At 53.3% G+C, this 13705-nt stretch overlaps 1 protein-coding gene across 1 annotated transcript in view; it reads left to right on the top strand.

Annotated features, from left to right (window-relative positions):
- Nucleotides 1-13705, top strand: part of NPTN (neuroplastin) — a 42066-nt gene that overhangs the window by 26855 nt on the left and 1506 nt on the right. The window contains exons 4-6 of the mRNA XM_059858432.1: nt 4460-4593; nt 5424-5697; nt 13365-13386. Of these exons, the coding sequence (XP_059714415.1) occupies nt 4460-4593; nt 5424-5697; nt 13365-13386 (430 nt within the window). The remainder of the gene's footprint in view (nt 1-4459; nt 4594-5423; nt 5698-13364; nt 13387-13705) is intronic.

The raw sequence follows: 13705 nt of genomic DNA on the forward strand, positions 1-13705 counted from the left end.
GGGTGGCACTGGATGGGCTTTAGGTCCCTTTGCCAAAACCATTCCAGGATTTTTTCTCAAAAAAATCCTTAGGGCAGAGGTGTGAGAGCAGTTGGGAATGCAGGGGTTAATGGCAGCATCTGGTGCCTTTCCTGGGAATTCATTCCGGGGGGGCTTTGCTCCTGCTCGGCTCCCCAGAGCTCTGGGGGCAGCTCCCAGCTGCAAACCTGAGGCTGAGCAGATGCTGGGTTTGGGGAAATGCTGGATTTAGGGAAAGGGGCCCTTGGAGCAGGGATCTTGTGTCCCCTTTTCCTTGGCACTGGAGCAGGCTGGGGGTGATTTGGGTGGGGGGTGGTGCTGGAGCTGCCAGGCCTGGCCAGGGCACCCCTCCTGCCCCCTGGAAGGGGATTTTTGACTGCTGCATTTCCACCTGGGGAATCCCTGTAGTGCTGCTGTGGAGCTCTGGAGGCCTGAGGATGAAAAGAAACGCAAACAGTGAAGTGCAGCCCTGGAGAAGTCTGCAGTGCCCCTGCTCTCACAGGATCTTGGCAGAAGGGGAGAGGAAACAGCTGCTGGAAGGACCTTTTGAATTCCCCTTCCTGCCAGGCCTTTCTGCCCTTGCCTCATCAAGGGATTCCTCCTGCTCCCTTTGTACCTTCCTGTTCCCTCCTCCCCAGTTATTCCTGGGGAAGAGCCTGGGCCTCAATTCCTGACTGTCTCAGCAAACCTCTGCTGCAGCCTGGCTCCTCTCTACCAGGAATAAATTAAATTGGACACTCTGAGCCCATGAAAATCCTCTCACATTCCCCCTTCTCCTGGTGCCTTCAAGCTCTCCAGAGGGAGACAGGCAGGGGCTGGAATCATAACCAGAAAAAGAAACTTTCCAGAGCCCTGTTCAGGTCACCCCTCAGACATCCCAGTGTGCAGTGCAGGAATATTTTTAGGTGCTTTGCCCTTGCTTTAATTTTATCTCTTAATGGGAAACTTGAAGGTAACTGGGCCATGGCTTGGAGGTGTCACACATTTAAATCTCTCTCTCCTTTCCAGTGGCAAAGAGCTTGGAAGGGCTGAATGCCTCCTGTGTATGAGGAGATGAATTTTCCTGGCTGTGTGACCCCAAACCCTTCAGAAAGCTGCTGCACACTGAGTTCTGTGCCTGTTGGGAGCTGGGAGCCCTGGAGCCCCGTGGTCACCCTGCCACAAACCCCTCTTCTCCTGTGTCTTGGTTTAAAACTCTCAAAAGGATGCTGCTTAGAATTCCTCTCGTGTCAAGCAGGCCTGAATGTCTGTTAATTTTCCCTTTTTTGGTAGCAGTTAATTTAAATTACCCTGATTCCTTTTGCTCTTTGTGAGGTGTTTCCAGCCCACCTTGAGGATTTTTCCTGCTTCACATGCAGGAATCCACACCTTGGCCAGGGGCATTCTGCTGATGCCAGTGATTCTCCTGAGCAGTGACAGAGCAGAGAGGGGGCTCTGCTGCCTGAGAGCTGAAATCCAAATCCTTCCCAACAAAACCCTGATTCCCTGAGGAGCTGGAGCAGAGGCTGGGTGGAGTTAAGGGGAATAAAGTGGAGATTTATTGAAGTGCCCTCAGAGGCCACACCCTGGCAGTGCCCAGATGGCTCCAAGGTGAGAGCAAAGGAGGGCTTGGTCAGGAGATCTCACATTTTTATAAATTTTAGTCCATTTGCATATAGGAGTTAACTGTCCAATTAACAGCTTCAAATGAGGAAGCTTCATCCTCCTTGCTTGCTTGCCCACCCTCTTCTTCTCACATTGTTTAAGCTTTGGGCCTGAAGCTTGAAGAGTCTCCAGTCCTTGAGTCTCCAGCTAGAACAGGATTGTTTTGCCTCCACCAGCCTGTGAAAAGATCCCAGTAACACTTAATAGAAAGCTAAAGACAGAGCAGGAAAACTGAAAACCAAAGGATTCAGTGCTGGGCTTTGGCAGGCACGGAGCAGGATGGTGCAGGGATCAATCCTGGCTTGAAAAGCTTCCCAGGGAATTCCTGCTCAAGCTGGGGCTGCAGGGATGTGGGCCAGCAGCACAGTTTCCTGCACTGTTTGGGACTGAAAATGCTTTGCTGGTGTCTGGGTGGTGGCTCTGAGCCCTGGAAGCCCAGCAGTGTACAGAGCCCCTGAGCTCCAGGAATAGCCCTGGCCCAGCAGAGCCAGGAGGAGCAGAGGTATTCCGGGCACTGCTGCTCTGCTGGGATTGCCCTGGGAGCTGGGATCACCCTGGGAGCTGGCCTCTCCTTCCTGCAATGTCATTGTGTCACCCTGGAGCAGGAGTGGAGGTGTCCCAGAAAGTGTTCCCTCTCCTTTCCTGTCCCTTCCCTCCCTGCCAGCAGCCTGACACAAACTGGGCCAGCTGGGAGTGCTGTCCCTGTCCCCTTTTCCAGGCTCAGCCCTGCTCAGGGTGTCACTGGAAGCCAACAGCCTGGAGCTGCTGAGTGCCACTGCTGCTCTTCCTCATGGGAGTGTTGCCAGTTTGCAGCCTCTGGTGGCATTCCAGCAGTGCCAGCTCTGGGATCGTGTCCTTGTCACCGCTGGGCTCTCGTGTCCCTAGGCTGGGGGAGATCCCTCCTTGGCCTCCTCCAGGAAGCCAAAGCCACAGGGGGCTCGCCCAGCTCTTGCTTTAAGAAGGTCCCAGACCCAGCAGGGAAGTGGTGGCACCTTTCAGTGACAGTCCCCCCTGGAGCCCTCACTGTTTGGGATAAATGTCATTTTCCTCTCCGAGGCTGGGGACAGGGTGGGAAGGACATGGCAGCTGCTCTGCAGTGCCCGGGTCCTGCAGCAGAACTGTACTGCCAGCCCCAGGCATGATTGAATTCCTGCCTGAGGACCTGAATTCAGCTCAGGAACTCCTCTTGCTCCAGGTGCTCCTGCCCCTGGCAGGCACAGGGATCACCTGGCAGGTGGGGAATGCTCCTCCCAGCTTCCTTCAGCTTCTGGCAGCTCTTTGCTGTACAAGACCAGGGGGTTGTTTGGGTCTGGTGCCTTCGTGCAGGGCAGGTTTTGTGTCTCTCAGGGTGTTTTTATGTCTGATGTGCAAAGATGCATTTTGAGTGGCAGTTTTCCTAAGTAAACCCCTTGGGTTTGTTCTTGGCCTGTTCTTACCTATCGTGGTGTAGTGGTTTTGACATCATCTTGGAATTAAGGAGTTGGCATCTGGCTGAGCTTCATCCTCTGGTCAGGACTCCTGCAAGGCCCAGGAAAGGCTTGTTGGAAATGCTGTGTGGGAAATGTTGTTGGAATTCCCATGGGCACTTGGAGGATGCCTGGGGCCTCTCCTGTGTGCCTGCCCAGGTGAACACACACCAGCAGGAGCTGAAGCCCAGACCTCCCTACAGCCATGGATTTGCTGTGGTTCACTGTCTCATTTGGCTAATGCTGTTCCTGTCCAAAAAGGATCTGAGGCACGGGATGCTCCTCCATCGAAACCCCTTTGACGTAGCCCAGTAGGAAGCAGGACAGCTTGCCAGACATTTTCCCAAAGATTGCTGCTGCAGTTTTGGGAGGAGCAGGCTCAGCTGCTGTCTGCTGGCACGAGAGCTTTTGTTCCCTTTGAGCAAATTCCTCTCATGATCTCAGCCTGCAGCTGGAATTGCTGGCTCTGTGTGCACCTGCAGGGAATCTGCTGGTGGAGCAGGGGAGTCTCCCGTAGGAAATTCCAGTTTCCTGGAGCAGCCAGGCTGGCCTGGGCTGGATTAACAGCTCAGAGCTGCCATCACACATCCAGCCACGTGGGCTGTAATTAGGAGTTGCAGCTTTAAAGGTGGGCCCTGCAGCCTGGGGCCATCTGCTGGGCCAGGGGTCAGCCCAGGCACTGCCCTGAGCCAGCCTAAGCTCGGGGGGGCTCAGGGCTGCTCCGAGGGACACACACAGAGCACGGGGGTGAGGGACACACACAGGACACAGGGGTTAGGGACACACACAGAGCACAGGGGTGAGGGCTGGGGGACACACACAGAGCACAGGGGTTAGGGACACACACAGGACACAGGGGTGAGGGCTGGGGGACACACACAGAGCACAGGGGTGAGGGCTGGGGGACACACACAGAGCACAGGGGTGAGGGACACACACAGAGCACAGGGGTGAGGGACACACACAGAGTGCAGGGATGAGGGCTGGGGGACACACACAGAGCACAGGGGTGAGGGCTGGGGGACACACACAGGGCACAGGGGTTAGGGCTGTGCTGGGGGACACACACAGAGCACGGGGGTTAGGGACACACACAGAGCACGGGGGTGAGGGCTGGGGGACACACACAGAGCACAGGGGTGAGGGCTGGGGGACACACACAGAGCACAGGGGTTAGGGCTGTGCTGGGGGACACACACAGAGCACAGTTCATCCATCCATAACATCCCCTCTGGGTGGGAAGGCCCAGCTTCCAGGGAGCTGGAGGAATTTGTATCCAGGTGAGTGAAAGAAGCCTGTTTGTACTTAAAAGCTCCTTTTTTGTCTCGTAGCCACTCCTGACATCACTGGGCACAAGAGGAGTGAGAACAAAAACGAGGGCCAGGAGGCCCTGATGTACTGCAAGTCCGTGGGCTTCCCCCACCCCGAGTGGGTGTGGCGCAAGAAGGTCAATGGGGTGTTTGAGGTGAGGAGGGGGCTCAGGATGGCTCAGCCTGCCCAGACCCCCTGAGAGAGGAGAGCAGCACCCTGGGGTTGGGGATGGGCTGTTGAAGGAGCTCTGTGACTTCTCAAAGTGCAGTCCCTCCAAAGTGTGAGTGAAGGTGGGTGTTTTTGGCAGCAGTGAGGATGGGTGGGTGAATATAAAATTGATGTTATATATCAATATCTATATAAATATATAAAAATATGAATCTATTAAATATATAAATAAAAAATGGATAGTTATATTATTGGTATGTGAAAAAACCTGCTCATTGCATTACTGTGAGCAAAGTTAAGAACTTACCCTGAAAGCCATTTTCTGGAATTTGCTACTAACTGCAAGACTGACTTATGAAATGTGATGTAAAACCTCATTGGGTTATGAATTCCTCCAAGTTTTACTGGTGGAGCTCACAAGACTTAATATGAGGAGGTGGCAGTGATCCCTGTTAGAGCTTGGGTGATCTGTTTGTTCCGTGTAGCCAGTGATGTAGTGAGCAGGAAAATGTGACCAGCAGTGGGAATAGCAGAGAGGAGCTGGGAATTTCCAACCCTTCCAGCCCAGCTGTTTTCTGTTGCTGCATGGATTGGATGGATGGAGCCAGGATGGGATGAGTGTTCCCTGCTGAGTGTGAGCTGGAGGTTTTTAGGAGTGGCTGAGTGCTGGCAGTGATCGGACCCCTGAGTGCAGGGTTCCCTTTGTGGTGTTTCGGGGGACAAACACCAGGCCTGGGCTCCCCCCTCAAATCTCCTGTTCCCGTGTCACAAAGGCCTTAAAGCTGTTTCTGTTTCCCACCCCTGTCCCCTCGCCAGGACATCAACAACTCCTCGGGCAGGTTCTTCATTTCCAACAAAGAGAACTACACCGAGCTGAGCATCACAAACCTGCAGATCAACGAGGACCCCGGCGAGTACCAGTGCAACGCCACCAACCAGGTGGGCTCCGTGTCGGTCACCACCATCCTGCGCGTGCGCAGCCACCTGGCCCCGCTGTGGCCCTTCCTGGGCATCCTGGCAGAGATCGTCATCCTGGTGGTCATCATCGTCATCTACGAGAAGCGGAAGCGGCCGGACGAAGTTCCCGACGGTAAGTGCGCCCCGCGCCGCCGCTGAGCCCGCCCGGCCCGGCCCGGCCCGGCCCGGCCGTGCTGCTGCTGCTGCTGCTGCCGGATGAGCCGCCCCGCAGGAAGGACCAGCAGCCCCGCCTGTCCCGCTCCACGCTCCTGCCTTTCTCCTCTCCTCCCTCTCCGGACATGAAGCCCAGAGGGTGCAAGGCCCAGGGCTCAGGGGGTTGTGGATGTCTTGACAGCTTTGTCGCGTCAGGGGTGGAGCGCTCCCATCTCTCTGTGTGCCCCAAGGAGCGTGGGGCAGCACGGGGGCAGAGCTGGCAGCACCCTCACCCCCAGTGGCATTCCCTCCTCCCCACGGCTGGACACTGGGCAGGGCTCTGAGGGGACATTGCACTCAAACCAAGGAATCGTTGCACTTCAAGGGGTTGGGGCTGCAAAGGTGCTTCAAAACTAAAATGTGTGCAGGGTTCAGAGATGGGGGAGGGCTCTTACTCTGCTGTGTAGCTGAATCTGTAGTTAAGGAATGCTCTGGAACCTGTATCTATTGTAGCCACTGATTAGATTTTATAAAAATAGAGCTTATTACCAGGTTTGATGGTAGCAATAATTAATTAATTCATCTGTGTTTGGTACATACAACTAGTAGTAACTTTTATCTATGAGCTTCTCCTGCACACCTTCCCCTGTGCACAGCTGGGGCAAGGGGCAGTGTGAGGCTGAATACATGCTGAGAAACAGCCTTTAATGTGCTGCTAGCAGCTTACTCCAGTGTGTAGCAAGAAAACCTCTGCGAGGACTCCTCGGGGGAAGCAGCAGGAATGTCGTGGTGCTGCAGGAACACGGTGGATCCAAGCATGGGGCAGGTGGTGGGCAGCATGCTGGAGTGATCCTCAGCACCGTCCTGGGCTGGCCAAGCCCTTCCCAGTGAGAGCTGTTACCCAGGGCAGCTGGGTGTGGCTGTGGGGCTGCAGGGGCATGAAAATAGAGATGTGAGACAGTGATGTGTGTGTGGGGTGGGCACAGCCACCCTCACGGGCCTCACACGGGGTCCACAGTGAGGAGAGGAGCTGGTGGAATACAGCAAATGGAATTACAGGAGCAGGGCCGAGGCTTGGATCAGACCTGGCTGAAGTAGTGCATCCCTAGAGGAAACCAGCTTTGGTTGTCAGCCTTGAGTAGCACTTACTAACTGCTTACAGAGCATGTGCGGGGGCTGCTCTCAGGGTGGAGCCCCCAGTCGAGCCGTTGTGCATGTTCTGTGCATCACTAAAAGCTTCCAGTGGCTCCAGGGCTTGTCCTGCCCTCAGCGTGGCCTCAGGGACCTCCACCAGCCCGGAGAACTTGGAACAGACAATTTTCATTTTCCTCCTCCTCCATGTCAGTGATTGCAGCTCCCCCTGTTCAGAATTTTCATTGGATGAAGTTTCACAAGGACCAAAACAAGGTCCTGGGAATCTGATACACAAATATTCCCTGCAAAGAGCCCCAAGTGGACTGAATCCAACGGGACTTGGCTGTGGTGTGAGCAGATCGCAGCACAGCCCCCGTGGTGGTGCAGGGGAGCTCACACTGGAGGTGAAGAGTTCACTGCCTCTTTCCAAGGCAGGAGTTCTCCTGGCTGGTCTGGCCATTCCCCAGGTACCCGAGGGATCCAGGCTCATCATCCCCCTGGAGCTGTCCAGGATGATGAGCCAAGGAGCTGAGGTTACTCCAGTGCTCACTGGGGCTGCTGTTGTGAAGGCAGAGCCCTGGGGAGTGACATGACGCACCTCCCTGGGGGTCACATGTTCTCCCTGTCCCCTTTCCTGGAGGAGAAAGCCATGCTGAACGTGACAGTCCGTAGCTGGGGATGAGGTTTGCGTGGCTGATGGACAGAACTGGCACCATGCCACCCCGAGTCCCACATTCCTTGGGTAGCTGTGCATCTTCCATACTGGCACCGAAGCTTTCTGTGCTACCGCGGCGGGGTACGCCCCGGGAGCAGGGCACGGACAAATGCCCACGTGGGAAATCATCAGGAGCCTCCTGATTGCCACGTGTGGATGTTTGACTCAGGGTTATCCTGAATTTTATTATTTTCAAGACATGGTTATGAAATGCCAAAGTTAATGCTGGAATGCAGCGGCGTGCTTGGCGTTTGGGATTTCAGCTCCCCCTTCCAAAATCACACCTCCGCCTCCGCTGCCGCAGGGAGCTGGGGAGGGAACGTCAGGGAGATGTGGCTGAGCCAAACACACAGCACTCCTGATCCAGCAGCTGGCACCAGCCAGGATCTCTGCTGGCTTTTCCAGCCCTGGTGTCAGTGGGATGTGCTCACCTTTAGGGATGTGCTCGTGGCAGAGCTCCACGTGTGAGGTGGTGCTGCAACAAGCACGGAGCTGGTGCTGCCCTTCCTGCTGGGATGGGAATGTTCTCCTTGGACCTCTCCAGACTTAGACACTGACATTGCTTCATCATCACCACCATCACCCCGTCTTCCCAGGGTGGGATAACTCTGGAATGCCCTTCTGGAGTCCCCAGGTGTGCAGGTCCCACAGCAGGTGTGAGGGTGGTGGTCCCTGTGGATCTGCACATCCTGCTGGGGGATGGCTCTGGCTGCAGATCCCTGTAAAGATCCCGAGGATTGGGTGCAGGTGTTGGACCTGTGGTGTGTCCCCTCTGCAGGTGCCACACATCCACCTCAAGGTGTCTGCCACCACCCCTCAGGAATCCTCTGGTGTCCTGGCCACCATCTGGCCTGCTGAGAGGAGTGCACAGACAGCTGGAAACGTGGCTTACTCAGACCACCACTTCTAAGGATTGCGTTTAAAATTTGGAGTAAACCAGTGCTGCTAAACGTGGCCACTTCCTCTGCTCAAGAAAATCAAAGGCTTTTGGAGCAGAAGGGGCTGTTAATGAACTGCTGGAGCACCCCTTGGCTCCTGACTGGGGCAGTGCAGGATGAACTGCTGATTTTGGGTCCTGCTGGGAGCTGCAGGTGCCCACAATGAGCTCTCACCTCGTGCTGTGCCCAGGTGATGCTTTAGGGCTGGCTCAGTTAAACCTACCCAAATGACAGGGTTTGGGGTGTGCTGGGTCAGCTCCTCAGGTGAGACCAGTCTGGTGCTGGGCACAAGTGTCCAGTTAGTCCTGGGGGATGTGACTGATGGGACAGAAGCGTTCTCTGCGTGAGAGCATCCTTAGGCCTCTGGAACTTTTTCTTCAGCACCTGGAAATTCCACCTGGCCAGCCCAAAGAAACAGTTGAACATTTCCCTTTCCCTCACATCTCCATGTTCTACAGGCTTCAAATGGCTCAGCGTGCCCACGGGAGGCTGGGGAGGGTGATGGACTCCTGGGTACACTGGGAGCAGTTCAGTGTGAAGATGTTCCCTCTGTTGGAAGCGCTGCCGTGCTGGAAGAGCAGGGACACTCCTTTAACTTTGGCATTTCCTGACTGCAGGCCTTGGTTTTGCATGGACCTGGCTTTGTGTGTCCGTGAGCTGCTTGGTGTGCCTCGGGCCAGGGCTGCTCAGGAGCTCCTTTGCTGATGTTTCCTCCTTCTCAGAACTCTGATTTGGGAGGTGATTCTTTTTCCTGCTGCTGGAGAGCAGGAAAAGAACATAGCACCCGTGAAATCCCTGTTCCCACCAAAGCAGTGGCATCAGGGGGTGCCTGGAGCAGGGTTTGCTGCGGAGCCTGTGAATGTTCTCCCAGCACATCCAAATCCTGTGCTGGAAGGAGGAAGGGAGGGCAGACGGTGCTTGAATCCCTGCATCCTCTCAGAACGTGAGTTCTGACCTGCCTTACACCTGGCAAGGCAGCACCCAGCTCGCTCCCCGTTCCCAGAGAGCAGCCGGGGGCTGGCAGGGCCACAGGGGGCTGGCAGGGCCACAGGGGGCTGGCCACGGGCAGCTTCCATGGCTTTGGGGGCGAGAGCTGCATGAGCGTGGCATGCCCTGGCACGTGGCTGCATGCCCAGGGGAGGAGGTGCCAGCAGGGAATGCCAGGGTGCTGCCCCGGGCAGGGGGAGACGGGAATGGCTTTGTTCTCTGTAGTACAGCTCGAGCTGCTTGGTTTCCATAGCTCAGCCAGCACCTGAGTGTAGCCTAGCAGAGGTTCCTAAAGGAGTGGGCTTTCTGCTGTTGTTGCATCAAATAGTCTGAAATCAGCACAGCCCCTGGCTTAGAGGGTGTTTTCTGGAGTAAGTAGAAAGGAAAAACCCCTTGGCTCCATTCCCCACAGGAATGGGAGTGGTTTGTACTGGTAAATCCATAGCCCTGAGGTGACTGGGTTATAACATGTCCCTTTTCCTTCTTCCCCTCTCATTCCTCAGCCTAATCCAAAGACTTCCCATACATGTGTTTGTTCTCCTGGCTCTGCAGAAGCTCCATCTAAATCCCCACATTCTTTCTAACCCTCTTATGCTTTTTTCTTGACTTTCCCTGCTCCTGCTATTACTGTAAGTAATTGAAAGAAACAAACTGTTTTAACTGCAACCATTTACCTTTTGTAACCAGTGATTTTGGTGGGTTTTTTTTCCCTTTTATGCACATCTTTCTCTCCCATACTTTGAATTTGTCAGGGTGAGCAGGTTGTGAGGCAGGTGCACAGTGAGGCCACAGCCATCAGCTGTTCCCAGTGGGAATGGACACAGACCCTGAGCTGTCACAGGCTCTGGCTGCTCCTTCAGAGCATTGACCTGCCCCTGCATCCCTGGCAGTGCCCCAGGCCAGGCTGGGCAGGGCTTGCAGCATCCTGGGACAGTGGGAGGTGTCCCTGTCATGGCACGGGGTGGCACTGGATGGGCTTTAAGGTCCCTTTAAACCCAAACCAGTCTGGGGTTGATTCTCTCCAGGTTTTAAAGCATGAGCTGAGATGTAAAATCCCTTCAGAAGCAAAAATTGGAACCTTAGTGTTGGGAGAACCCACTAGTGTTTCATTTTTAACTTCCACCAGTCACGAGATGCTACCCAGGATTAATTTGATACTAAAAATAAACCCTGTAGCTTTTCAAAGGCGGTGAAAGAAACTGAGTGACATGTAAAATGCCTTGGAAATTAAGGCTGAAAATGGGAGGGGGGGCACAAAACACATTCCCATCCAAGTGGAGGAGCTAAGGGAGATCTACTTGTCATCATCTTCAATTTTAATTCCCAGGTATTTTTGCCTGCAGGGATTACCTGTGTTAAAGCCAAGCAGCATTTCTGCCATTTTGGCTCAGAATGTGTGGTTTTGGGGCCCCGTGAAGCAGGTCATTCCATGGCCTGAGGAAAGGCCTGGCTGTGGGGTTACTGCTGTGCTCTGGGAGCAGGGGGGTTTGCAGCCTGCAGGTGCCCAGTGCCAGGGCAGGTGCTGCAGGAGGGGCTCAGCGTGGTCAGTGGCTGCTCCCAGCAGCGGTGGGGAGCACTGGGGACCTTTCTGTGCCGTAGGTGCTGCTGACTGTCCTAGAGCAGGGCTGTGGCATTAAAGCTTTGGGTGATATTGATCTTGTCGGTTACTATGACTTCTTTTTTTTTTTCCCCCCTTCAATTGCATCATACCCTTAAAAAATGGTGGTAAGTGAGAGCTCTGCATGCTTTGGAGTTTGTTTAACCTCCGCTTCAGTCTATACAACGCACAAGTCATAACGTTAACACTCTTGAAAACTTCTTCATTCACGTTCACAACTAATTTGGATTTCAGTTTGCTGTTTTGAACCTTTTCTTTGGTCTGATTTTGTACTGGTTTTTCTGTTGTTCTGTTGCCCCTGGTTTCGCTGAGGATTCGGTCTGTGTCTGTTCTGTACTGGGGATGCTTTGCCAGCACTTAGCGGCTGACTGGGAATTTCCCGTGCTCTTTTTAGCTCTGGTTTAGGTTAGAGATGGGACAGGGAGCAGTGGTGGGGATCCACCAAACAGAGTATTCCCAGTAGGCTTTTTTGTGGGATATTGGTGAGGAATCACCGATGGCAGCCTTTATCAATTTGAAGCTGCTTTTTTTTTAATTTTTTTTTTAATTTTTTTTTTTTTTTGACAACACAAACTTGCTGATCTGAAACAGGCATTTAAATCTTTGAGCAGAGGAGGGAAAATGGTTATTTTGTAGTGAGTGTCCACGGTGTAGTTTGCTGTTGCTGAAGTCCAGCCAAACAAACTCCCAAAGCAGTGGATGGTGCTTGTTGGGGCCGAGTTGGGTCTCAGAGGCAGCGCTGGCCTCGGGGGCCAGGGCTCACTGTCCCGCCCGGAGCGCGGAGCTCGGCTGCTCTCAGATCCGTGATTCCCAGAGGTGTTTGTGGAAGGAAGCCATAGATTCTTCTGCTGTGCTTTGTGTTTGAGTACCTGATGTGTCTCTGTATATCTATCTCACTGTATATACAACAGCACATTGATGTCTGGCTGTCCTTCCTAGTCCCAGTTCTCTGTACCGTGTCCGACAGTTACTGTTGCTGGTACTGGAATTCTGTGGACACCGGTGTGTCGCTAGTCTGTTACTTTGGCTGTAAAGCTCTTGGTTTGTGGTTAGTTCTTTATTTTTGAAGTATTTTTTGTTCTGGTCACTGTCTGTGCTAGCGGTGGCTTTGCCTCTCCGTTGCCTCGAGGGCCCAGGTGGAGTAATGTCCCCTCTCCCCGACATTACTCCTGGCGTGTGCTCATGCGGATGCCTACACTGTAAGACTGTAATTTCCATAACTGCTTCATGTGCACTAAGCACCCTTGTGGAATCCTGCTGAGAGTTTCTCAAAGACTTCCCTGAAAAATCCCCCCGGCACGAGGTGGGAGTGGCAACTGTCAAGTGCCAAAACCAGCAGGGCCTGAATTGGTCCCCCCAAAATCCATCTGTGGGAGCATTAGGCTCCTGGATTGACTCTTGTACTGTTGTGTAAATGCAGTTTTGTCTTCTGTACTACAGCGTGGGTGAAAATAGTGTTTGAGAATTCCAAAACAAAGCCCAATTGGTCATGAGAGTTCATATGAAACATTCCTCATTGGCAGATTCCCCACCCCCAGCCAGTTCCTAAATGAGTTATGCCAAGGGCCATGGGCAGGACGATGCTGTCAGTCCTCTGCAGCTGAAGTGTGTCCAGAGGTGTCCCAGCACCCTGACTCCTCCTGGTGACACCGGATGCTGCTGCCCAAGGACCATGGTTGGGGCTGGAATCGAGTGTTCCCCTTCAGCCTCTTAACCTGGTCCCTTCTAATTAAGCATTGAGAAAAACGGGGAATGTAGAGGTTGTTTCATCCGTGGGGGAAAATGAGTGTGGGGTATGTACCCTCTGGGGTATATACCAGGAGTTACCCATCAGCAGTGGAAAAACGGCTTAAAAATTAAAATACATATTTTAAAAAAGTCAATGCAAGCAAACATCCAGCAGGATTTTACAACTGAACCGTTGGTTTGTCTCCTCATCTATTTTTATGAGATTGAACCACTGGAACTTGGGGACAAGATGAGTCTTGACCATGTTGCACCAATCTGTCCGCTCCAGTTGCAGTCCTTCATGACCAGCATTCCAAGTGTTAACTAAACCCATTGAAGCAACATACCTGCCATTAAACCCGAATCCAGAGCAGTAACTCCATGATCCTTGCACTCCCGACTGGAATGGCCTTTGATGCTGTAGATAGATCACTTTGCTGTTCCTGTTGTGGTCCCCTGCAAACACTGACTCTCTTTTTCTTTCCTTCCCTTGTCTCTCCCTGGGTGCCTTGGGATGCTTGCTGCAGATGATGAACCAGCTGGGCCAATGTAAGTGTGTTTTTGGGAAAAAAATACTCTTTGGGATAATCTGGGGGGTTGTGGGAGGTGATAAATCACAGGACTGATATTGCATGTGACATTACAGATGGTGTTGGACCGTCTGGTGCGTTTCTTAGCACCCGAGGAAAGAAAAGCAACATCTTGCTAGGAAACAAATATTGGTCTAAAATACAAAGGCTAAAACTGTGTTGTCTTCAGCCAGTTGAAGGGAGAAGACCGAAACGCTGCCTAATGAAGTACAAATAACATCCATTTCTCCTGTACCTGTGACTGATTTTTGATGCATTTCTCTCCCATCCCTTTCTGC

The sequence above is a fragment of the Haemorhous mexicanus genome, chromosome 13, assembly GCF_027477595.1.
Source record: "Haemorhous mexicanus isolate bHaeMex1 chromosome 13, bHaeMex1.pri, whole genome shotgun sequence".
NCBI classification, from domain to species: domain Eukaryota; kingdom Metazoa; phylum Chordata; class Aves; order Passeriformes; family Fringillidae; genus Haemorhous; species Haemorhous mexicanus.